At 41.2% G+C, this 24,704-nt stretch overlaps 1 protein-coding gene across 23 annotated transcripts in view; it reads left to right on the forward strand.

The window, feature by feature from the left end:
• The window catches only part of Syne1 (spectrin repeat containing nuclear envelope protein 1), a 471,855-nt gene that overhangs the window by 174,570 nt on the left and 272,581 nt on the right, over nt 1–24,704 (forward strand). For all 23 annotated transcript variants that reach the window (XM_057763198.1, XM_057763205.1, XM_057763207.1 and 20 more), the window contains 12 exons: nt 245–395; nt 3,675–3,902; nt 4,250–4,348; nt 6,683–6,870; nt 7,203–7,326; nt 9,427–9,593; nt 12,502–12,655; nt 14,848–15,476; nt 17,985–18,164; nt 21,423–21,573; nt 21,931–22,089; nt 23,155–23,337. In XM_057763198.1, the coding sequence (XP_057619181.1) occupies nt 245–395; nt 3,675–3,902; nt 4,250–4,348; nt 6,683–6,870; nt 7,203–7,326; nt 9,427–9,593; nt 12,502–12,655; nt 14,848–15,476; nt 17,985–18,164; nt 21,423–21,573; nt 21,931–22,089; nt 23,155–23,337 (2,413 nt within the window). The remainder of the gene's footprint in view (nt 1–244; nt 396–3,674; nt 3,903–4,249; nt 4,349–6,682; nt 6,871–7,202; nt 7,327–9,426; nt 9,594–12,501; nt 12,656–14,847; nt 15,477–17,984; nt 18,165–21,422; nt 21,574–21,930; nt 22,090–23,154; nt 23,338–24,704) is intronic.

Below are 24,704 nucleotides of genomic sequence, written 5' to 3' on the forward strand. Positions count from 1 at the left end.
GTTCCGCTCACAATGTAGCACGGGCACTGCATCCTCCAGCGCCTGTTCCCCCAAGAGACAGGAAGGCCGGGCTCAGACAGGCAGCTCACATCAAGTACGTATGATTCTCCTGCTCAAATAGTTTCCACTCTGAAAGAATCATGACTATCCCCAAGACCTTTCACCTGGTGAAGTATAGGGGGGAAAATTGTCTTGCTATTCTTTATGGAAATACTGCTTTTTAACTTAATTTGATTAATTTTAGTATTAAAACCATGGAAATGGTGAAAATCAAGTGGGATCATTTTGGCAGTAATTTTGAGAGCCTGTCCACCTGGATAAGTGAGAAGGAAAACGAACTCAAAGCCTTGGAAACATCAGCGTCTACCTTGGATGTGCAGATCAGCCAAATCAAGGTGACCTGCCCACGCGTTATGCTTATAATCTCTCTTCCTTTCTTACATTTATATCACCCAAACCTATTTGATCCCAGGACAAATCTTCCATTCTTCCGTGGCTCTTTTAAGTTGAACTCACGCCAAGCTAAGAGGTCATGATTGATGATTCTTTCTAGATAAAATTGTGTGTTAATACTGTCTGACTTACAGATTCAAAGTCAATATTGTGTGCGATATCATTAAACTATTTTTTATGGTTGCATTATTCTTTTCCTTGATTTTGGTTTGACGCCCATGCACTGCCCTGTTCATGCATTTATACATCATGAAATATATTCATCACCCACAACTAACTGACCTACTTAAGAACTGTTCCAAATGTCAGACTCAAGTATTAGCTGTGTTAGCCAGGCATGGTGGCACATTCTCTAAGTCCAGAAATCACAAGGTAAGGGTGAAGAGATTGTCAAAAGTTCAAGGTCAGCCTGATCTACTTGCTAAGTTCCAGGACCTTCTGGGAAGTGTAGTGAGACCCTGTCTCAAAAAGCAAAAACAAACAAACAAACAAACAAAAAAACAAAGACAAACAAACAAACAAAAAAGCACTCTCCACCCACCCAAAATACGTTAGTGGCATTTACCCTTACTAACCAGCAGGGGGAGCTAGAAATATTTCTTTTGTAGAGAAAGCCCTTAGACCCGGTGTTTATTCTTTTCATGTGTCTGGACAGTCATTCTGGTGCCTTAGCGCTCCCTCTGCCAAAAGAGCTAGCTATACAAGTTATCACTGACCACTTCAGTAGAGCATCTAAACAATATGGGCTAAGATAATTGAGATTGGAGTGAGCATCCTTTGTTTATATATATTCGTTGAGAATTATATGTATGTATATATATACATATATATGAGAATTTTCTATATGTGTACAATGTTTTTTGATCACATCTAGCAGCTAACCTCCCTCCACTCTAATGCCTTTCAGAATCCCCACCATGTCCTCCTTCTGAACTCCGTGTCCCGTTTTAGACAGACGTTCTCTATTTTATACAATCTTATGCCATACGGGTTCAGATTCGGTCACTTCCTTCTGCTAGCTCTGTTCACAGTTTAAAATGGAAAACTCCTCTGCCACTAAATATAATAATAGATGCCGAGGTGAGGACACATTTCACGCTATGGCGGCCATGTGCAGGGTGGGAGGGTGGCATGGTGTTCAGCTGACACCGCTCTTAATCACCAGATCCTGCACAATCGGAGATCCCTAGGATGTGGCAAACACAGTCTGTCCAGGAGAGCAGCTACCAAGCCCTGAGACAGAATTTATGAATATTTTAACTCTTTAATAAAAATTATCATTTAATAATTTTCACTAAATTCTAAGAAAAAATGATACATTTAAATTGGTCTCAAAACTTCTCCTTCCAGGGATTAACAAGCACTTTATGACTTATTTTATTCATCCAGTAATTCATTTACTGTAATATTTAGTCTTATCAGAGCAATTCTGAATTATGAAAATGATCAGATGCCATCCCATTCCTCAGGAAAAATTAGAAATATTTAATTATTAAATATATAGTCAGTTATGGGTTTTCTTACCATCAAATTGGAAATACATTTTGATACATCCAAAATGACATTTCAGTTATGATCTGAAATATATAAAACAGATATGAGTGACAAAAAATGTGTGTGTCAACACACACAACAACAGAGTGGAATCCAAAAGACTTTGATATAGAAGGTTCATAGTCCAATGCCAAACTGATGGTTTGAATCGTTACACGAATTCAGAAAGATTAAAAATACATTTGCAATGTCCTTTTCACCTTAAATCAAGCTGACAGTTAAAACTGATGGGGCATTTGCAGGCTGTAAAGATAGTCTAAGCCCATTCTTGTTCAGCATTGTGTGTTTTTCCAATACTGACAGTTAGTAACAACATATTCCTGGCTCCCTTTCCATCTTACCTCTAGTAGAATACTCTCTCTCTCTCTCTCTCTCTCTCTCTCTCTCTCTCTCTCTCTCTCTCACACACACACACACACACACACACACCCTCATGATCTAATTCCATGGCTTGTGTTCACAAATTTGCTGACGAGATAAATGGGCCTGAGAACTCATAATTTTGTTCTCAACTAAGGTTCTTTCTGTTATATGCCATGATTATGGATTATGTAGACAAATTATTGATGCATATTAGACAATACACATTTTGAACAATGTTTTTTTTATAAAAAGAATCCAATAAGACAGCAAAAGAAACAGAGACCGTTTATGCTCAGATAACAATTATCTACCAGGTACCCCATGTAGCCATGCATATAAAAATTGAGAATGACTTCAAGGTGACCCAAACTCTTTCCAATTGTCTCATCATGACAGAAGTCACAAATTTACCCTTCCTAGGGTAACAGTATTTTCCATTTAATATTTTCATATTGTTTTGCTTGGTTTGCACCCCTCAGAGAAATGGCTTGCATTTTCTTGTGTGTGAGACCCCTATGCTCACACATACGGGCACACATCCTACACAGCTCTCAGTTCTTTTCCTGCAGTGACTGACATTACTGAGTATCTTGTCTGTCCCAGATTAAATGGACGATATGTACACATTAATTTTTTGTCGAGTACCTAGCCAATGAAGAGAGCAGTGAGATCTCAGGTCCTATGAGAAATTGTCAGCTATTAAAATTCTTAGACCAGGTGTGTCTGGTTTCTGATGATGGAGGTTGAATACACTGCTGAGTTATGTGGTGGGAAACCACTCCGAAGGAATAAATGATAGATTGTCAAAGGCCGTTTTTAATGTGTGATTACAAAGGGTTTAGTAAACACAGCATACTCAGTTACATTTGGAAAGGTTAAATACGTGCAAATATGACCGGTTTTGGAAGTTTCTGGAACACATAGCTTTCCCAGACCAGCTGACCTTTAATATTTTCTCCATGAGGAAACCGCATACTCCTCTGTCTTCAGATGTACTTACTGTGAGCATACAGGGCTAGCTTCTCGCTTATGTCATCACGAGATGTGGCCCTTTCTCTTCAGCATCCAACCCACACCGCCACCATTGCCAAGCTCTTTTTCATGTGCTCCTATGCATCTGTTCTCCCCAAATGAGGCCAGGAAGCAGGTGGCGTCTCTTTGCAACTGCTTGCCCCTGACCCGAATGTGTTTAGATGTCAGTTAGGCATGCTGTCCTGGTAGGTAGTCTCTACCGCTGTTGTGTGAGTTCACGAAGGTGAGCCTACTCCGCCCTCACTGACATTTCCTCTTGTTTCAAATATTAGGTCACCATTCAAGAAATAGAAAGCAAAATCGACAGCATTGTAGGGTTAGAAGAAGAAGCCCAGTCCTTTGTCCAGTTCGTCACTGTTGGAGAGTCTGCTCGCATCAAAGCCAAGCTGACTCAAATAAGAAGATACTGGGAGGAACTGTGTGAACATGCACGGGGCCTGGAAGGGGCGATCCTGGGGCGCTTATTACAGCAGCAAAAGTTTGAAGAGAATCTGACAAAGGTGAGAACTGGCCCATGTGTGGAAAAGTTACGTATTTAATGCATGGAAATGCAGTGAACACTCCCGAAAAGGAGCAACATGCTAACAACCCAACAAGGGTTAGAAACTACATTCAGTACTATATATACCGCAACCTTGGAATGTACAAACCTCATTATACATTGTGTTAAGGTTAAGTCTTAGTACCTTTGCAATGATTTTAGATTTTATTAAAAAGTCTTTTAAAAATGCAATCATGACATCAAAAACTCATCTACAATAGAAAGATTGCCGAGTCCTCGATAACCTCCTCCGCCTTGGTATATATCTTAAATTATTTTTATGTCCCACCATTTTTATTTTTTTAGATCCGGCAATCTGTGTCTGAATTTGCAGAGCGGCTGGCTGATCCTATTAAAATATGTTCCTCAGTTGCAGAGACATACAAAGTTCTCCAAGAGCATATGGTGAGAGCGCATCGCCACACTTTTTCATATTTATCCACTCAAAAATTTGGTTACTCCTACTTGAAAGGAAAACAGCAAATATTGTGAGAGTTAAACTTGGAAATATTTTAGGTTAGGTGAGGAATTAAATGGTTCAAACAATATCATTTCTTGTAACAAAACATCTGAGTAAGCAAATTAGTTCCCATTTTAAAAATTTATATATAATATTTATATATTATATAAGATTAATATTATAATAAATATATATTTATAAAGGGGATAGTCATTTAAAAGATATTTGCTGAGCAGGGGAGATGCACGAGTTGATAAAGTACTTGTGTGTAAGTACCTATTGGGATCCCAAACACCCACGGAAAATCAGACCAGGCACAGTGGCCTTCTGAAATGTTCAAGAGGCAGAGACAGGACCACAAGGGCAGGATGACTAGACTAGTCAGAGATATTCTGGGTTCCGGAGGGATCTTGTACCCCCTAACAAAGTGGGGAGTAACTGAGAAAGACATCTAACCTCAAATTTGAGTTTCTGTATGTGTGTACCCACACATGTTCACACATGCAAACATACACTTGCGTACCACACACTCATAGATATATATGATGTGTACATGTGTTTATATATGAGTGTATGTATATATACATATATATATACATATATATATACATATATATATACATATATATGTTTCTCTTCTCATCAGAGTATGTGATGTTTTCAGGTTAGCTCTTTAATAAATCCCTGTCCTCCTCTCCACTATTTTATGTGTAAGAAAAAATGATGCATGCAGAGTGAATTTTAGACACTAACCAGCCACATTCAGATGTGAGAGAATCCCTTCCTCCCATAAAAAGATCTCTAAGAACTGGTTTCTTTGACCTGGCTACGTAACTCTCAATTACTATCAGTCTTCAGCAAGACAACCGATAGCCCTGGGAGAATGCAGGGAAAGGTGCAAAACTCGAGAATCATGTACAAAGAGACACTAACAGGAAACACGCTGACTGAGGAGCAAAACAACATTCATGGTCCCTGCTTTAAAGACACGTATGCAACATGCTTGTCTCTGCTACAGAGAAAGGGAGCTGCAGGCACAGAGAAGAGATGATCAGCAAACACGCATCTGGGAAGGGTGTTGTTCAAATTGTACAGCCGTGTATTCTTTTTCAATGTGTTATGTCTAAGACATGATCATGCCCTGAACATAGTCGTCATGATTTTAAAAAAAAATTACATTTACCTATTTCTTACCAGGGGTGGTGTAGAGGTCAGAGGACAACTTACAGAAATTGGTTCTCTCCTTATACCATGTGGGTCAGAGGTATCCAAGTCAGTCATCCTGTTGGATGGCAGCCGCCTTTACCCGCTGAGAGAGCTCACAGGCCACAGCTCTGGGAAAGTCTAACTCCCTTCAGATTTCTGCATCCCAGCAGCCACTTTCTCCTCACATTCAGTATGGCTGCAAAAATCATAGCAGGACACTCTTGGATTGTTGAGGTCTGTGGCAGCTTTTCTGACTGAAGGCTTGAATGGGTTGTGACGGGTCTAACTGAAAAACGGGCCTCGTTGTTCATGCCACGCTGTCTCTGCCACCCAGCTATCTCCCTCAGCCACAGTTCTGACCTCTGGGATTTCAGTTACCTGAGGTCAAGCACAGATTAATACTAAAGTAAAAATCTTAGAAATAGGTAGATCATGCCTTTAAAAAAAAACATTCATTCCACTAGAAAGGGTCTGACAGAGTGTATCACACAAGGGGGGTTACTAGACTGATCACAGCATACCCTGGGTAGCCCAGCAGGCATTGTCTGCACGCTGGAGTGGCTGAGAACCTGAGAACTGTCCTCAGGACCATTTGCAGTTCCAATCAGGCATCAGCGGTCTGGAGGATGCCTGAAAAATGACTGTCTTCCTTTTTGGAAGGCAGAGGATGCAACAGGAGGAGCAGCAACAGTAGAGTAGGTGTACTCATCAGCAATGGATGAAGGTGGACAGGCAAAAAGTGACAGGCCTCCTTCTATCAGGAGTGCTCCTGGAGGGCTAAACCTCCTGGGAAATATCCTCATCAACCCTCCCAGAGGCGTGTCTCTTAATTGATTCCAGATCCAATCGAGTTGACAGCCAGTACCAACCGTCTCAATTACAGGATGTAATTATAACTGTCGCATTCATTTATGTCGTTAGTCACTTGCCATTCTTGATTTATAAACTGAGCCTGGCATGGGTATAAAGTAGACTGTGCATAGGTTGACATCTGCATTGCAGGTACTGTGAATTATTTTGGCCCACACCTCCTGTGAATCAGGATGCTCCTGTCTCCTCTGCTCTTTCCTCAGGATCTCTGTCAGGCCCTGGAGGCTCTCAACAGCACAGTCACCACCTTCTCAGCCAGCGCCCAGAAGGGGGTGAACAGAGAGTCCTGCACCCAGGAGACTGCGGCCTTACAACAGCAGTATGAGGAGATACTGCACCAGGCCAAGGAGAGGCAGAAGGCACTGGAGGACCTGCTGGCCCACTGGCAGAGGTGAGCAGCGTTAGCTCTTGACTTGCTGTCTGTGGTGAATAGGGGAGTCCAGATGAGTGGTTCTATAAGTTATGGGAAATAGTCACCCTAGATATGAGATGAGTGAGTTTGGATGTCTACTGCAGGGTATCCTTTGAGAAGGAAGCCTAAGAGTAGAAAGGAAGTGCATGAGAATTAGCATGAAAATGAAGTTAATCCCTTTGGTCTGCAAGAATAACACAGCCAATGAGCATCATTTATAACAGTTCGTGTCAGACCCGCCAGCCTAGAGAGAACTTGTCTCTAGTATAACCATCTTGGATGAAGTAAGACCTTTTTATCTTTTTCTTTAGGCTGGAGAAGAAGCTGTCGCCCTTTCTGACCTGGTTAGAGCGATGTGAAGCCATAGCCAGTTCTCCAGAAAAAGACATTTCTGCAGACAGAGTCAAAGTGGAGAGTGAAGTACAGTTAATACAGGCAAGCTCAAGGAGGGCAGGGTGGGAATGGAATGATCTTGTATGGTTGCATTTTTCAAGTGAATTTATTAATGAAGTATCTAAGTCCCTTGGTCATCCCAAAAGCACCATTTGACGTCAAGGCATGCTGAAAGAAAGAGGGCACTCCTGACTCACAGACATGGTGACAATGGGAGCTTGGTGGTTTCCTGTGTCTGTGGTGTCTTGGACAGCACTGTAATACAATGTGTAGCGTCTGAATATAATTGGCATTCCAGGAGGAGGATGGGCGAGTCAGAAATGTATAGATTGGGTGGGGTTGGCAGCAAATATAATTGCTCCACTTTTGAATATTGGTGAATTTTTAAAACAAAAAGGTGTTTTTGTAAAAAAATGAATAGAATGTAAAAAGAAATCAAGAATGATTGTTATATTCAAGAAAGACAAGAAAAACAAATGAAGCCCCATAGGAAGACAGAAAGACTGTGGGTTAAAGCATCCTTGAGAAGCCAATATTCTAAACTTAAATAAAAAAAAAACATTTTCAATAAATAAATAAATTAAAAAAATTTTAAAAATAACAACAAAAAAACATTCTCATTATTAAAGCTGCAGACAATATTGCTGATTTTTGGATATTATAATGTGTTCTAAGGATGCTGTCTGAGCCAAAAACGTCAGCAGGCAAAATAGCTTCTGAAAAGAGCCCTATTGTACAATAGATTCTTTCTTGACTTCCTACATCACTCTTCAGTGTAACTAGAGAAAGAAGCAGAGACCTGCTAGTTTGATATTTTTCCTAATAATCCCCCTGAGATATCTGAAGTGTCTGGAGACACTGGCCACCTCCTGTTTCTTCCCTCCCTGACTCCGGGAGGGTGCCATGCCCCTCGTCCTTTCCCATTCTGGCATACAAAGCTCGAATGGTCTTCCTCTTCCCAAAAATCACTTTCCAGAAACCCTGGGGCTTCCCTAAGGTGAAGGGGCTCACAGCTCAGTTTGACCCTTTTACAGGTGAGGAAAGGAGGTTCCAGAAGGAGATCCATGGCTCCTTTCCCTATAAATAAAACCAGAAATCCACTCTCCACTTTGCTGATGCCTGTGTTTATCCCATTGTTGATTCTACCAGTTGTTCAATGAAACAAAATAAAAATATTGACGGGTGCCTGCTGTGAACCAGGTACCTCTTCAAACACTGAAGCCATAAAAATGAGTAAGTGTCAGCCAGTGAGAAGACTAAGAGAGAATACAGGCCTCTGTCACAGGGTCTGAACACTGCAGTCAGCCAAGCCCCCCTCCCAAAGCTGTGACCTGACAAAGTGGGCGTACACTGCTCACCTCCTGGCCTTGCTTCCCAGGCCTTCTCTTTCCTGTATCCTCCCCAGCATTGAGTCCAACACTTACAGGGGGTCTTCCTTATCATCATGGAAGGGTTCTCCATCCTTTCCTGCCTCTGCAGATTTGTTTGCATCCTATGTAGGGCCCCACAGAGAAGAAAAAGGAGCCTCTTGATAAGTGTTTACAATGTGCTATGTCATCTCGCTTGTGATCACTTTGATTTAACCATTTAATTACCTGCCATTATCTTTGATTTTTCTGGTTAGCAAGAGCCAAAGGTTTTCATGGCCTCAGAGCATCCAAGAAGTTCATTGCCTAATCATCAAAAATAAAAATAAAGCAGTTAATAAAAAAATAAAATAAAATAAAGCAGTTGTATTGCAGGCAAATAAAATGAATACCCCCTTAAGTTTTTTAGTCTTGCCTAATAAAGTCTCTAACATATAGCCACATCATATTCCCAGTGCCTGGAGTGACATCTTGATTTAAAATGACGATCTCTTCTGCAGTAGATTGTCCTTGATTTTTTTTTGTTTGTTTGTTTACTCAGTTTCCTCATTGTCAGAGAAACACACAGCTTCCAAATTTGCCTATCTGTTACTCAGACACGGAAAAACCAAACAGGCCTCAGTATCATTTTAAAAAATGATAAAGGTGGCTGAGAGCCCATGATAAACCAAGTAACAACAACTCTCTACGAATCACACAAGAATGTAAAGTCAGGCTCTAGCAATCCTCTGGGTCAGTCCTGTTAGAGTGAGGACTGTCTTACACTGTTCTTCAGGCTCTGCAAAACGAAGTTGTGGCCCAGGCCTCGGTGTACAGCAATCTCCTGCAGCTGAAGGAAACCCTGTTCACAGTGGCCTCCAAGGACGATGTGGCGGCGATGAAGATGCAGTTGGAACAGCTGGATGAGCGCTGGAGAGACTTACCACAGACAATCAACAGAAGGTTGGTTCCTTGCCAAAGGGCCCCAAATGACGCTTGTTTGTCTGCTAGGGTGAACAGTGTGTTTCGTTTGATTTACTTAATGTGTCTGTTCAAGGGAAGATTATAGAAGAGATAAAAACTACTGTCTGTCATGTTTGGATCCAGAGGTCCTCGAAAGTAAACGTTGCTGGCGAGCCTGGATGCCAGGCATTGCTCTCACAATGGGCCCAGTGATGAACCCAGCTCAAACACATTCAATAGAGAAGGTTGCTGTTATTTGTATTATTTATTGTATTTGGGAGAATATGGCTACCAATATTTTGCCTCGTGTGTTATTTTTCAGCCAGTAGTGTTTTACACACGACTGCTTCTCCCTATCACTCCAATGTACACATTTGGAGAAACATAATAAAATGATATAGCATTAAATGGAGGTGAAAATAGATTGAATCTTAATTAAGTTAAGGATTAATGTTTGGCATATGGATCTTTCTAATTAAAAGCATGCCTGTAACTGGTATTGATTTCCAGTGGTTTTATTGCTGGCAGAGCAGCTCCACCTGAATCTATGGCTGGTTCAGCTACTGACTGAGGTTTCGCGAACACTGCCCAGCTGCTCAGGTTGAGGCCTGGTGGGGACACAGAAGTCCTGTCAGGACCGCCTCTGCCTCTGTAACCACAAATATAACTTTCAGCTAAGTCTCTGTCATTCTATTTTACCAATAAAGACTCTGGAATCAGATACTGGGGTCAAAACCTGTTAACCCAGAGAGGTTGAGAAGCAACAGCTAACCTTCCTCCTTAGCCACCCACCGAGCAAGAGAACATCTCTTCTGCCATCCCAAATAACAAAAGAACCATCAAACTCAAATCTCTCCCTACAACTTTCGTTATGTTTCTCTATCCCTTTTCTGTATTCCCTCCAATTCTCCATGGCTACTTCCTGTCAACCAGTCACCAGCTCTGCCTCCTGACCCAAGGTCTTATTTAATTAACAGAAACCCAGGGTTCATAGTGTGATCAAATATTTGGCAACAACCACTATGGTTCTGCACACACTTTAACCTCTCTGGCTGCCAGAAAGTTACCTACTCAGCAACTGTTCACTGCGTTTCTGAAATGAAACTCTGTTGCTAGGCACGGGAGGCCATTCCCCACTTTCATAGTGTCTGTGCTTGCTTCTTGTTATCTCTCATTTGTGCAATCAACCAACAGATGTTGACAGGGTCCCTGCTGCGTGCCAGGCACCACGCCAGGTGCCAAAGCCATTAGAGTAGACAAAACTTAATCTTGAATGGTTTTAAAACCAAGCTGAGGATAACAGGAAACCATGAGAGGGGCATGAGAGGGGCGAGCACAGAGAACTATAGAAAGGAGGGAGGGGAGGATGGTCATGTGCCTGGGGGAAAGTCACAGAGAGCAATCAACAGTTCTTCAAAGTCAAGAAGCTTCCCTTAGAACAGGGACTGTTTACTAACTCCCAGAGAGAATGGTAGGACTTTTAGCTGACACAAAGGCATTGAAAGTAGAAGCCATATATACATATGAAAGTATAAGCTATGCGTGCAAGATGTTCCAGTAGCTTCCTGTTTCATAGTATATTCCATGTGATAAAGCACTGTGATGAAGAGACTTAGGAGAATTTCAGCTTACATTTCCGAGTCACAGTCCACCACTGAGGGGAGTCAGGGTAGGAACTTGAGGCAGAAACCACGGAGGAAGGCCGCTTGCTGGCTCAATGACAGGGCCGCCCTCAGCTAGCCCAGGATCACCTGCCTAGGAATGGTGCTGCCCATAGAGGACTGGGCCCTCCTCTGTCAATTAACAATCAAGTTAAAGCTATGTGGAGCATAAAGATAGTCTGCAGAGAAACTGAATGTACACTTCTGGAATGTGTATTAATATCGGAAGATTACTATTTTCAATTCCAGTTTGGATTCTGATCTCAGTCACCTATTAGTAATCAGTTAATTTCCTTGCTTTATAAGTTGGTTGATCTCTGCAAATATGTCAGTCCTCTTTTCCAATCTATCATTATAAAAAAAAAAAAAAAACAAATAAAATTCTTGCGTTTGTGAAGTGGGAAGATGGGCAAGACTGGATTGGGGGAAATAAATGTATCATTAAACAAGTGAACAAAAGAGACTGTTTTGTTCCTGGTGATAAATATTAACAAAGCAACACAATAAGGCACCGTGGCACTTTAGACACACCTGAGCAGTACGCCAAGTCAGATAGGTGTTGCTCTGGTAGGTGTTGCTCTGGTGACCCACACACAGGTTCTAAGGCAGAAATGAATGGACATGCACCAGAGAGATAAGTGGGAGAGCAGGCAGGCTCTAGCAGATGGACCCAGAGAAACAGATCAAGCAGGGCACAGGACACCACTATCGCACTTCATAAGCTTTGAGGGGTTTGTCTTCCTAGCTCTAACAGAAGTCCTACCTGGCTGTCACCTTGAGCGTAGGCACCTGGAGAAGGTATGGGGGCAGTAAGACTGTCAGTTTAGGGTGCTTCTAGAAACTGGGCAAGAGGAAAGGGCCTAGACCGAAGATGGGTGGGATCGGGCACAGGGAGAGGTGCCACTCTGCAAGTGGTGCTGATGCTGCTGGAGCAACAGATATACAGCTGAGGTACGGTGGTGGCGATGTGGAGCAGAAACACAGAGAAGGAAGAGCAACCCACCAGAGTGGACAGGGGGTCCCAAGGAGCGGGAAAACCAGGAGAAAGATGGGGCTTGGGAGAGAAGGAAGAACAACCCACCAGAGTGGACAGGGGGTCCCCGAGAGCAGGAAGACAGAGCTTGGGGGTCTGAATATACCCAGAGGCCTGGCTTGTCTCTGTATAGCTATGTTATTTTGCACTGGCAGTAAGCTCCAGAGGAAGCATTCAGGTCACAGCCCACCACTTACTGCCCCTCTCCCTGCAGGATGCACTTCCTCCAGGCTGTGCTGGCTGAGCACCAGCGCTTTGATGAGCTGCTGTTTTCCTTCTCTGTCTGGATTAAGCACTTTCTCAGCGAACTGCAAGCGACTTCAGAGATAAGCTTAAGGGACCATCAAGTGGCTCTCACCCGGCACAAGGTAAAATGGATTCTCTCAAGACAGAAACAGACGTGTTCAGAAAAGAGGCCCCTTGAATTCAAAGGGGTAGCACACTAAAATACATACATGGCAACAATTTAGGTTTTGTGTTTGTATGAAAAATGGCTTGATAATTGGACTTATGAACCCAGCCACTGTGTTGGGCAGGTAGATTTCAGGTAAAACAGCAGGGTAACCCCAACAGTAACAACAACAACAATAATAATAAAAAAAAACTGTAATTTAGAGCATAAAATGTTAAGAATTTCCATTTTTGAGTTTTCTATTTTGTTTTGGTCCAAAACCAAAGACTGATACAAATTCCACTGTCTCTGCAGCTCATTTTTTTCTAAATTAACTACTTTGTATAAATATGGTTCCAAATTCATGAATTATTGATATTTTCCTTATTTGTAACCTATGAACAATGCCTATTGTGGTGCTATTAAAATACAAAGTCAGATATTGATCAAGTATTGAGATGCTAGAGTTTCTATATAGAATCCATATAAAACATTTAACAATTGCTAAGTGTTTATTCTATGCTGGCTTTGTATGCCTCCTCTAAGAAAGGAAAAATAAACCTTACAATCTCCAGGACAGGAGACAGTTTTGTAGCTTATAGAATCACAGGCTGAAAGTCCATGGCACTCCAAGAAATCTGCCAGAGAGGCAGTGTTTTTGACTAGGTACTTCAGAGGGATGATTCTCAAGTTGGTCAGCTGACCCAAGTCAGAGTCTTTCAATAGACTGACTTCACAAAGGTGAAGAGAGAATGGACTTACATAGGCAGGCTTTCTAGAGGAAAACCTTTAAGTACAAGGAGACCAGGTGTCTGGAGTGAGAAGTGGTTTGTCAGGCTGGGGACTATCTAAAGTCATCGTGGTCAAGATTAAAACAAGTGATGGTTTCTCTGTTGTTGACTGTGGTTTCCTGTTCCATCTGGTTCCTGAAGTCATTAAGTTCCAAAGAATCACACAGAGGTCTACATTAATTATAAACTGATTGGCCCATTAGCTCAGGTTTCTTATTAACTAATTCTTCTAACTTACATTAGCCCATAATTCTTGTCTGTGTTAGCCATGTGGCTTGGTACCTTTTGCGGCAAGGCAGTCACATCTTGCTTGCTCTGTGTCTGGCTTTCTCTGCATCTGGGTGGTGAATGCAGACTGCAACTTCCCTCTTCCCAGAATTCTTGTTGCCCCATCTCTACTTCCTGCCTCGTCACTCCACCTCTACTTCCTGCCTGGCTACTGGCCAATCAGTATATATTAAAAATAATATAAGTGACAGGATAAAAGGCCACTGTCCCTCAGCACTCTGTGGTGGGAACTGGGCTAAAATTGACAACAATCTTCTGTTGGGCTTTAAACATGGTGTAATGTGAACTTGTCAAAATCCTATACTCAAATAAAACGTAGACCTGATTGGAAAGTAATTAAATCAGTGTTGTGTTCTATATGGCTTGCATAGACAAGCAAAATTGAAAAGCTTATGAATTATTTGGAAAGCATTGCTATAGCTATAACTTTAAAATATTTTATTTTTTAATTATGCATATATTAAAATGTGTGTGATATGTGTGTGTATGAGGTTGCACATGTGAATATAACTACCCACAATGGCCAGAAGAGGTCATTGTATTTATTGGAGGTAGAATCATAGACCATTGTGAGTCCTTTGAAAAGATATGAATCTGTTTTAACCACTGAGCCATCTCTTCATTACCCTGTGGATGAATTCCAAATGCCAAGCTAAAGGCCAATGATAGGACTTAGTCAGTAAAATACCATGGAAGTTCAAGGGCCAAAGTTTTATCTCCAGCATTCATGTGAAAATTTCAGACACGGTAGCATGTGCCTTCAGTCCTAGTCCCAGGAGGCAGCCAGCAGATGATCCCTAAGGCTTCCTAACCAGCCAGTCTCACCCAATGAAACACCTAAAAGTTCACTGAGAGACCATGAAGGGGTGAACAACTGAAGAAGACATTCAGTGTTGACCTCTAGCTTGTGCATGCAAGCATACACTCATGCAAAACAAGTCACACATACATAGAACTATAAATAAAGAATAAATAAATAAATGCTAGGCATTCAATCACATATGCTATCTACCTCGAGATTGCAAACCTTGTTGTTTATCAAGTAATAACTGTGGCATGTCTGAGAACCAAAGACTCTCCTCCCTTCCAGGACCATGCCACAGAAATAGAGAAGAAAAGGGGCGAAGCAGAGAGTCTGCAAGGTCACTTGGCAAAGCTGCGGTCTCTGGGACGAGCTGAGGACCTTCACCCACTCCAGGTCAAGGTTGATGATTGCTTCCAGCTCTTTGAGGAGGCCAACCAGGTAGTGGAGAGGCGGAAGCTGGCTCTGACACAGCTCTCAGAATTCCTCCAGAGCCATGCTTCGGCATCCACTCACCTCCACCAGCTCAGGCAAACAGTGGAAGCCACCAAAAACATGAGTAAGAAGCAGTCAGAGTCCCTAAAGAAAGACCTTGATGATGCTATTGAAGACGTGAAGGCATTAGAACCCAGTGCCATCACTCTTGATGGCATCCTGACCAAAGCCCAGTACCACCTGAAGGGTGGGAGCCCGGAGCAGAGGACCTCCTGCAGAGCCACCACTGACCAGCTCTCTTCAGAAGTGGAGAGGATCCAGAACCTTCTGGGAACCAAGCAGAGTGAAGCAGATGCTCTGGCAGTATTAAAAAAGGCTTTCCAAGACCAGAAAGAAGAGCTGCTGAGAAGCATTGAAGACATCGAAGAAAGGACTGACCAGGAGCGCTTAAAGGAGCCCACCCGTGAGGCTCTGCAGCACAGGTCAGAAACCAGGCAGACGCCAGTCTCATCTGCTTTCTGTTTGCTCGGGTATTCATTTTCATACCAAGAGTTAATAGTGCCCTATGTGGGCAACTGTCTTTTCTCGCTGTCTCTGTCTGTTTCTCTGTGTCAACCATGTCCCCCTACCTCTCCCCCACACCTCTCTACTTCCCTTGAAGGTAAATGTGACACTTGGGAATTGTTAATTTATCTTTGATTTCTTTAAGAATCCTTGTAATCACAGTGTATGAGACCTTACCTACTTGAGGACAGTACATCCTGTTATCTATTGGTTGTTTTTTGTTGTTTTGTTTTCATTTATTTATTTATTTATTTTTGGGGTGGTTGTTTTGTCTTGTGGTTTTTGTTTTTGTTTTTTTTTTCCTAGGCAGGGTTCCTCTGTGTAGCTTTAAGTGTCCTGAAAATTGCTCTGTAGACCAGGCTGGCCTCAAACTCACAGAGATCCACCAGCCTCTGCTGTCCAAGTGCTGGGATTAAACGCCTGCGTTACCACTGCGTGCCTGTCCTATTATCTGTTGAAAGCAATTTCTTCCTATCAAGAATTCAGGCAGAGGGGCTGGAGAGATGACCTTGCAGTTAAGATCATCTGCTCCTGCAGAGGACTGGGGTTCGGTTCCCAGCACTCCCATGATGCCACATAACCATCCACAGCACTGATTCTACCTCCAGGGAATCTGATGCCCTCTTCTGGCCTCTCTGGGCACCAGACATGCCCATGGTAGAATACATAGGTGCAAGTGCTCACACATACACGTAAGATAAAAATAAATCTTTTTTAAAATTAAAGAACACAGGCAGAGATTTATATAAATGTGTGGTTCTAGGGACGAATGGATCAGCAGGTTCCTCCCTGAGGAGGTGGATTACCAGTGCTTCAATAAGGCCTGGAGCAAGCTCACTGAGGGTAAGAGACAAATGGCAGAGGAGAGGAAATGGAGACATTGGTCCTCCCTTGTTAAGAGCAGTTTAGCAGAGAGGCGGGTGGTCCTCTGAAGTCTGTATTCACTCATTTAAAGTGACGTCAGTCAACTTGGCCAAGTGGTTCTCCATGACTGTTTTTAACTCTTTGCCTAGAGGGAAGCAGGAGACAGGCAAGAAGGTGTGAGTGAAGTTGTGGCTTTCCCCGGAGTGTTCAGTGAAAAAGCGAAGGAGCCAGGGGGTAGTTCCTTTAGTAAATTTGGAAGTGACTTTCATCTATGAATGTAGACTTCCATTACAATCTTCTTTTGCTTTGTGAATAGAACCTTGTCCCTATTCAAGGGATTGAGTTCAGTCTCCAGCTTTGAAGGCCGAGAAACTTTGAAGTGCACTTACACCAACATTCATAGTTGATGAGGATCATTGTCTCTGCCAAGACCACAGTCGCTCATCCAGTTCTAATCAGAATAGACAGGAATCTGAGACCGACCGGAATGTGGTTTACATCAGAACTACAGGAGGCCTCTTATTATTCGTCTGTTATGATATCGGATGAGTTTAACAGTAAATTAGCAAGGAAGACTAAGGTTTGAAAAAGTTAAACTAAATTTCCAAGTAAAGAGGCACAGAGCTGGGTAGCTCATCCCAGAAGCTACCAGAAGCATTGGGAATGCAAAAGAGCGCTGATCCTCTCTGGCCAGCTCAGGCCGAGCAGATGGGGAATCCTCAAGCTGCTGGAGATGAAGGCCCAAGCTGGGCTCAAGAGCCCTATCAACTTCTCTAATCCACTCAAAAGCACACATTGGCTGAGAAAAGGTTATAATAAACTTCTGGATTTACCCAGTCTTGGATATATGGCTAACTCCCTGTACTGCTTGCTGTAGGCACTTCACACCTGCGTTTGCGAGGTGTGGAGAACAGGGACATCCGCTGCAGCCACCTTGGGAACAGTTGTATGTTATACACTACAGCACAACACCAGAATGCATGGATGAGTCAGTGGCCTCCTATAGGGCCACACATTACAGATGTGCAAATGATGATGCATTAGGGGACAGAAAATCGGGATTGCTTTCTCACAGAAATCTTTTATTAAAGGTAGCAATCTAGGTTTTAATAGTGAATTTTTTTCATAAAACTTTGATGGTGCTCTTTTGACATTAAATGAAAAAACTGTAATACTGAAGGATAATTATTTGTGACCTGGACCCCATTGCTCAGAAAGACTTTCTGTGATGACCTTGCAACAGAAGAATTCACCTACTTGGCCTATAACGCTGGCCTTCTTTGAGGACTCTTCTACTCTACCACCAAACAGAGAAGATAAAAGTTCAGTAAACATTGCACATAAAGAGTAAGGGTGACTTTCAATGTTTTCTGATATATGGTCATTTTGCAAAATTATATTTTAAGGTTTCTCCTTTTGTTAATATGCATTAATTTAATTGTTGTGTTGAGAGTTTTGCTAGCTGTGTTAATATGTGCTGTCTGAGCTCACGGAGTTAGAGAGAGGAAGTATTGGCTCATGACTTTGGGAGTTTGGCTCTAAACTAACATTTGCGTTTACAGGTTGCGAGTTTTCAACCAGCTAGAGGATGAATTAAACTCCCGGGAGCATGAGCTCTGTTGGCTGAAAGACAAAGCAAAACAAATCGCCCGGAAGGACGTGGCTTTTGCCCCTGAAGTCGACAGGGAGATAAACCGCTTAGAAGCTACCTGGGAGGACACGAAAAGACTAATTCATGAAAAGTAAGTCTCTCTGGAACTTGTCAAAGTTTCCAACTCAGTTTGTAACACTGCAAGTTACCTGTTGCTTTCTGAAGATGTGGCCAATGGTTAAATAGCCCTGAGTATTCTAGGCCCTGCTAGCAACACTAAAACTGCAATACTTTAGAACGGTGTTTAAAGTTGCTCTCTTGGTATGCCAATGCATGTGAAGTTAATGTTTTGTTTGTTTGTTTGTTTGTTTGTTTTTTTAAAAAAAAATTCCCTGAAAGGAGTAATTACCCATCATTGTGGGATGCTACAATTAGAATTTTAAACTTGTTTGGCTATATTACCTGTAATTGAGTTAGTTAAATTTTAACCCGAAAGTACACATTTTACTCTAAAGATTCCCCTTTTCCTAGGAAATTCTATGACAAATTCATTTAGTAGTCTCAGCTATCAAATTCCACACTATCAGTTCCAACACCGGGAAACCCCCTCATGTCTCACCAGAGTCCATCTCTGTCCCTCGCTCCAGTTCTCTGCAGCCCTGGTTTACATTCCCTCTGTCCTTTCACTTCTTTCCCTAATTGCATGTAATGAATGTTGCTTGTGCCCCCCTGTCTCTCTCTCTCTCTCTCTCTCTCTCTCTCTCTCTCTCTCTCTCTCTCTCTCTCTCTCTCTCTCTGTGTGTGTGTGTGTGTGTGTGTGTGCATATACCAGGCTTTTTCTTCTTGAGCCACCAACCAGTTCCCAAATCATGACACAGAGACTTATTATTAGTCATGAATGTTCAGCCTTAGCTCAGGCTCCTTTCTTGTTAGCTCTTATAACTTAACCTGTTTCTCTCTATCTAACTTTCTTCCTTCTGTATATCTTACCTTCATTGCTTCTTGTGTCTAGCTGGCTGATGGCTGCCTGACTTCTTGTGCCACGACTGTCCCTCTCTTTCTCCTCATTCTCTTCTCTATCTTCTTCTCTTGTTCTCCCTCATTCTAGATTTCTCCTTCTACTTACTCTCCTGCCTACCAGCCCCGCATCTCCTTTCTTTGCCTAGCTATTGGCCATTCAGATCTTTATTAGAGCAAACAGGTGCCTTAGGCAGGCAAGGTGAAACAAATGCAACCCATCTTTACATCGTTAAACACTCATTCTTACACGGTTAGCAAAGGAAGCAGAAACAGATACAACACACCTTCACACCATTAAAGTAATAGTCTGCAGCATAAACAAATGCAACACATCTTTACATCGTTAAACACTCATTCTTACATGGTTAGCAAAGGAAGCAGAAACAGATACAACACACCTTCACACCATTAAATAGTCTGCAGCATAAACAAATGCAACACATCTTTACATCATTAAACACTCATTCTTACACGGTTAGCAAAGGAAGCAGAAACAGATACAACACACCTTCACACCATTAAAGTAATAGTCTGCAGCATAAACAAATGCAACACATCTTTACATCGTTAAACACTCATTCTTACACGGTTAGCAAAGGAAGCAGAAACAGATACAACACACCTCCACACCATTAAATAGTCTGCGGCATAAACAAATGCAACACATCTTTACATCGTTAAACACTCATTCTTACACGGTTAGCAAAGGAAGCAGAAACAGATACAACACACCTTCACACCATTAAAGTAATAGTCTGCAGCATAAACAAATGCAACACATCTTTACATAGTTAAAGTAATTTCCACAGCATGTGAATGGTTCATTTTTAAAATACGTGGCTACAAATTCCATTGAATGGATTGCCACAGGCACTATAGTTACTCATGGATGGTCAAATGGAGTCTTTTTCAGATCATTAAATATTAAACCTCTATGGGCATTCACACTTCTGATGGTTTTTACATAAGATTTTATATCTCACTGCTTTGCTGGGTAAGTATATGCTTAAATGTATAAAACACTGATAAGCAATTTCAACAAAGTATCTGGACCAGGCAGGGGAAGTCTCCAGCAGGCATGCATTCTTTCCCACACTGACTACTGTCCAGTTCTATATATGTGACTGAGCATTCACCATTCTAACACACAGATAGCAGCATCTCATGTTTTTAATTTGTATTTGCCTAGCGATTGATAATGATAAGTATATAGTTCTCTTTAGCTATGTGTTTCTGTCTTCTTTAATTAAATGTTTACTAAAATTGGCTGCGATTGTTGAAGTGTTCCTTATATCTGTATAATCCCAGACTGAATCTCTACATAATTTTATAGAAATTATAGACAAACCATTCAAAATTTTCTATATAAAAACAAATAACTAAGTATCAGTCATTGTTTTTGAGGAAGTGGGTCTGAGAAGATGGCTTATTGGCTAGTGTTTACTGTAGTATGGAGCCCTGACTTAAAGCACCCGCCCAGTACCCACATGAAGCTGAGCGTATGCTGCAGTCTCAACACCAGGGAGGTGGAGTTGGGAGGGTTCTCAGGCTTGCTAGATGGCCAGGTAGGAAGAAATGGCAAGCTCCAGGTTTCGTGAGAGAGCCTGACTCAAAATGTAATGTAGAGATGGGTTGAGAGAAAGAGCTGATATGAAAATCTGGCTTACATACATGCGCGCACGTGCACGAACACACACACATGCACATACAAACAGGGATGCATAACTGTATCTTCTTTTATTTCTAAGGAGGAATTCTAAGGCTCACATTACCTGGGTCACTGTGATATTTTAGCTGAAGAATAATTAAATGGAGCAGAAATACATAAGATGGATAAATGTACTCATTCATACACAATCAACTCATTGTTGACAGTTTCACATGAGAAGCTGATGAAGAGGATCTCTTCAGAGAAGGATGCTGGGACATTTGGCCACTCGTTTGCTTTTAAAGAAGTGAGCCTCAGACCCTATTGCATCATATACAAAGGCATTTGAAAGAAAATTAGGATTGGTTTATATGATAACTTTAAACAGAGGTTCTTAATTTAACTATGTCACACAAACACTATTTTGTTTTATCTGTTATTGGTTTCTTTCCCCTCGACTTATAGAATCAAAAAATAACCTAAGCAGCATAAAAAAAAAAACACTTTAAAACTTGCAATATTTGGGTGCCTCACATAAGATTGAGTTGGAGAGGAGACTGGAGTTAGAATTTAGCAGAATAAACTAACAACAGTATTGATCTCAGTGGGGAGAGCATGGCTTTCTCTTGGTACCCACGCCCATCTCTGGATGCATTTGTGCAATGATATATTAGGTCTAATCCAAGAGAAATCATTCCCCTCCTGATTTGTGATAAGTGATATTTTCTTTAATCATTACAGCCAGGGGCAGTGCTGTGGGCTTATTGACTTAATAAGAGAGTATCAGAATCTGAAGTCAGCTGTGTGTAAAGTTCTGGAAAGTGCTGGCAATGTCATTGCCATGAGAGCTACCGTGAAGGACCAGGAGGACCTGAAGTGGGTCTTTGCCAAGGTAAGTAAAATGAAAGCACATTTATTTAAGTGGTCTTCAATGTTCACCCATGCGTTTTCCCCTCTGCACAACTGTTCCTGTTTGACATCTAAATGTGGATAATTCCTGTTAGCAGTTCAACTCTTTTTCTAAAAATGCTAATTTTTTTAGAAAATTTTAATTCAAGAAAATTATAGATTTATATATGCAACATATATCTGTATTTAGGTATATCTCAGCTGTGTGTATATATACATGTTCACATATTACCATTAGTTTCTTCATAAAGTTGAGCAAAATACATCTCTTAGAAGGCTAATGTTTTTAAATCCTCATCACTGGTTGTTTAACTAATTAAGGAAACGTTTATGTCCACAGCATGAAACTGCCAGGAACGAAATGAATTCTAAACAGAAAGAGTTGGACAGTTTTACCAGCAAAGGCAAACACTTGCTATCTGAGCTGAAAAAAGTCCACAGTGGAGATTTCAGCTTGGTCAAGACTGACATGGAAAGCACCCTGGACAAGTGGCTGGATGTAAGAGCGCCCCCTTGAGGCCGTGCGCAGCCTACATGCAGGTTCTTTCAGGCAAACGGGCAGAGGATTAACCAGTTCCAGTTTATAGAGTTAACTCCAAAGTGAAGAAAAATGATAGCTGGAGAGAGAAGACAGATGCATGAGCTACTTGACAAAGCTTACTGACAGACTCCCCCATTTGATAACTACAAGCATGACAAATCGCAACTTAGAACGTTTCTTTTTCCAAAGTGCTGGCGTTATGGATAAAAATTGGATAATATCCATATCCATATTAATTTTCTAATGACAGAAAATTAAATTGCAGTAAATATGAATTGGTGGTATAGAGGCTGTAGTCTTGCACTGAAGAGGTCAGGTTTGTATTTTAGAACTTTGACTTTCAGTTCTTACACCATCATTCACTTAGCTCCATGGCCAGACCCTAAATGTTTTCGATATCACAGATATGTTCAAGTCTAATTAATGGCCATCCCTATATCACAGTATTACAAGTAAAAGTGCTTAGAAAATAAATACAGGGCTGGTGAGATGACTCAGAGGCAAAGAGCACTGGCTGCTCTTATGGAAGGTCCAAGTTTGATCCTCAGTGCTCACAGAACAGCTCACAGTCATCTGTAACCCAAGCCCCAGGAGATGCGATGCCCCTTTCCAGCCTATTTAGGCACTGCACATGTGTAGTGCATATACATACAAGTACAAAACACCTGTACACAGAAAATAAGTTTTAAATAAAGAAAATAAAAAATACGATGCCATCTTATATGGACCTCAGTCTTGTAGAGTCTTATTCAGTGAGTGACACTTCTGTGCATTCTGACATACCCTTTGTCATTTGTATCCCAACTTACGAATGAAAAGTGAATGTCTCAGAACTCAAACAACTCTCCCATTGATGGAGTTAGTCTACGTATTGGTTGGCATTTAAGGTATGCTAATAAATGTACAATAATTATTTTGAAATTTTGTCAGAATATAATTTTTCTTGTCATGAAAGCATTGGTAGGGGAGTGAGGGTTCAAGAACTTCATATTTTGATGAGCTGGCGCCTGCTTCCTTTCTCAGGTATCGGAGAGAATTGAAGAAAACATGGACAGGTTAAGGGTAAGCCTGTCCATCTGGGATGATGTCCTCTCAAGTAAAGATGAGATTGAAGGTTGGTCCAATAGCTCTCTTCCACAATTGGCTGAAAATATCGGCGACCTGAACAACAGCCTCAGAGCTGAAGAATTCCTGAAAGAATTTGAGGTAAATGACAATACATACATGTGGAGGTAGGGCATGCCTTTATATGGAAGAACAGAGAGAAAAATGGGTGTTCCTACATCCATTCTGCTTTTCAAAGACACAGAGGAATAAGGCAAAAGTCACCTAACTTTAACTATTGATTTTAAAAATTGATTAGGCTCTAGCTAAGCAGTTTTAATAATTACTTCTTAGTTGGGGCTTATATTCCTCACTCTTCTGATGCTGTAATAAAAAAAAAAAAAAAAAAAAAAAAAAAAAACCCTGCCAGAAATCAGCTTTGGAGAGAAAAGGTTTATTCAGTCTTATAGTTCCGAGAAGGATACAGTCCATCTTAGCAGAGACAGCATGGCAACAGGAATGTGAGGCTAAACCACCACAGTTCATCTTCACACAGGAAGTAGAGAGAGAAATCCGAAAGTGGGGCCAGGGTATAAACACCCACTGACATACATCCTCCAGCAAGGCTTCCCCTCCTAATACTTTAGTGACCTTCCCATACAGTGCCACCAACTGGCCGCCAAGTCTTCCAACACATTAGCATATGGGGACAGTTTTTATTCAACCCCTATTAAGGAACTTCAAACATTAGTACAAAAGAAAAGTACACGCATGAAATCCTTGTTTCTAATCTTCTCATTGCCATGTCATTTTCTGTTGTGAAATAAGACATGACTTTGAGTAAGATCACTCTCTTTGAGAAAATGTTAAATAATCAAATTTCTTGCTTGAGTTTAGTCCTTCCTCCATTATATGTTACTCAGAATACCTAAGTTTGGCAACAGAATTTCCTTGGATTTAATTTTCAGAGGTCCCAGGTTAGCAAAAGTCAAGATTACTAGTGAGTCTGATCACCTGATGTGGAGGTCAGAGGTAGTCTTTACGCCATGCATATTGATATTGGGAGGTAAACCTGTAATGTTTCACAAACGAAATTAGAATCTGTAAAACTTGCTTTTAAAGTACAACCTTAAATTTTTGATATATTTGAATAAAAATCTATTGATGTGTTTTAGCATGTCCTCAAAATAGATTTCTGTATTTACAGTTTCTTCAAATTTTCAGATTCCTATAAAACATTATAAATTACAAAATATCCCTGCAGTTAACCTATGCAAACCAGACATAGCAAAAAAAAAGTGATTATCTTGATTAAACAGATTTTTAAAGGCAATTCTTGTAAATATTACTGTGAATATATCAATATCATAACAGAACCCTACTGATTTAAATAGAAGTTTTATATCAGTGTACTGAATTTTTACTGTAGGAAACTGGAAATGTAATATCATTTCTATAGAACATGTAAAAAAAGTACATTAAGCGTCCAATTATTCTGTAAATATGGTACCTTCCTTTGCAAAACCCAA

The sequence above is a fragment of the Chionomys nivalis genome, chromosome 2 (assembly GCF_950005125.1).
Source record: "Chionomys nivalis chromosome 2, mChiNiv1.1, whole genome shotgun sequence".
In the NCBI taxonomy this organism is placed as follows: domain Eukaryota; kingdom Metazoa; phylum Chordata; class Mammalia; order Rodentia; family Cricetidae; genus Chionomys; species Chionomys nivalis.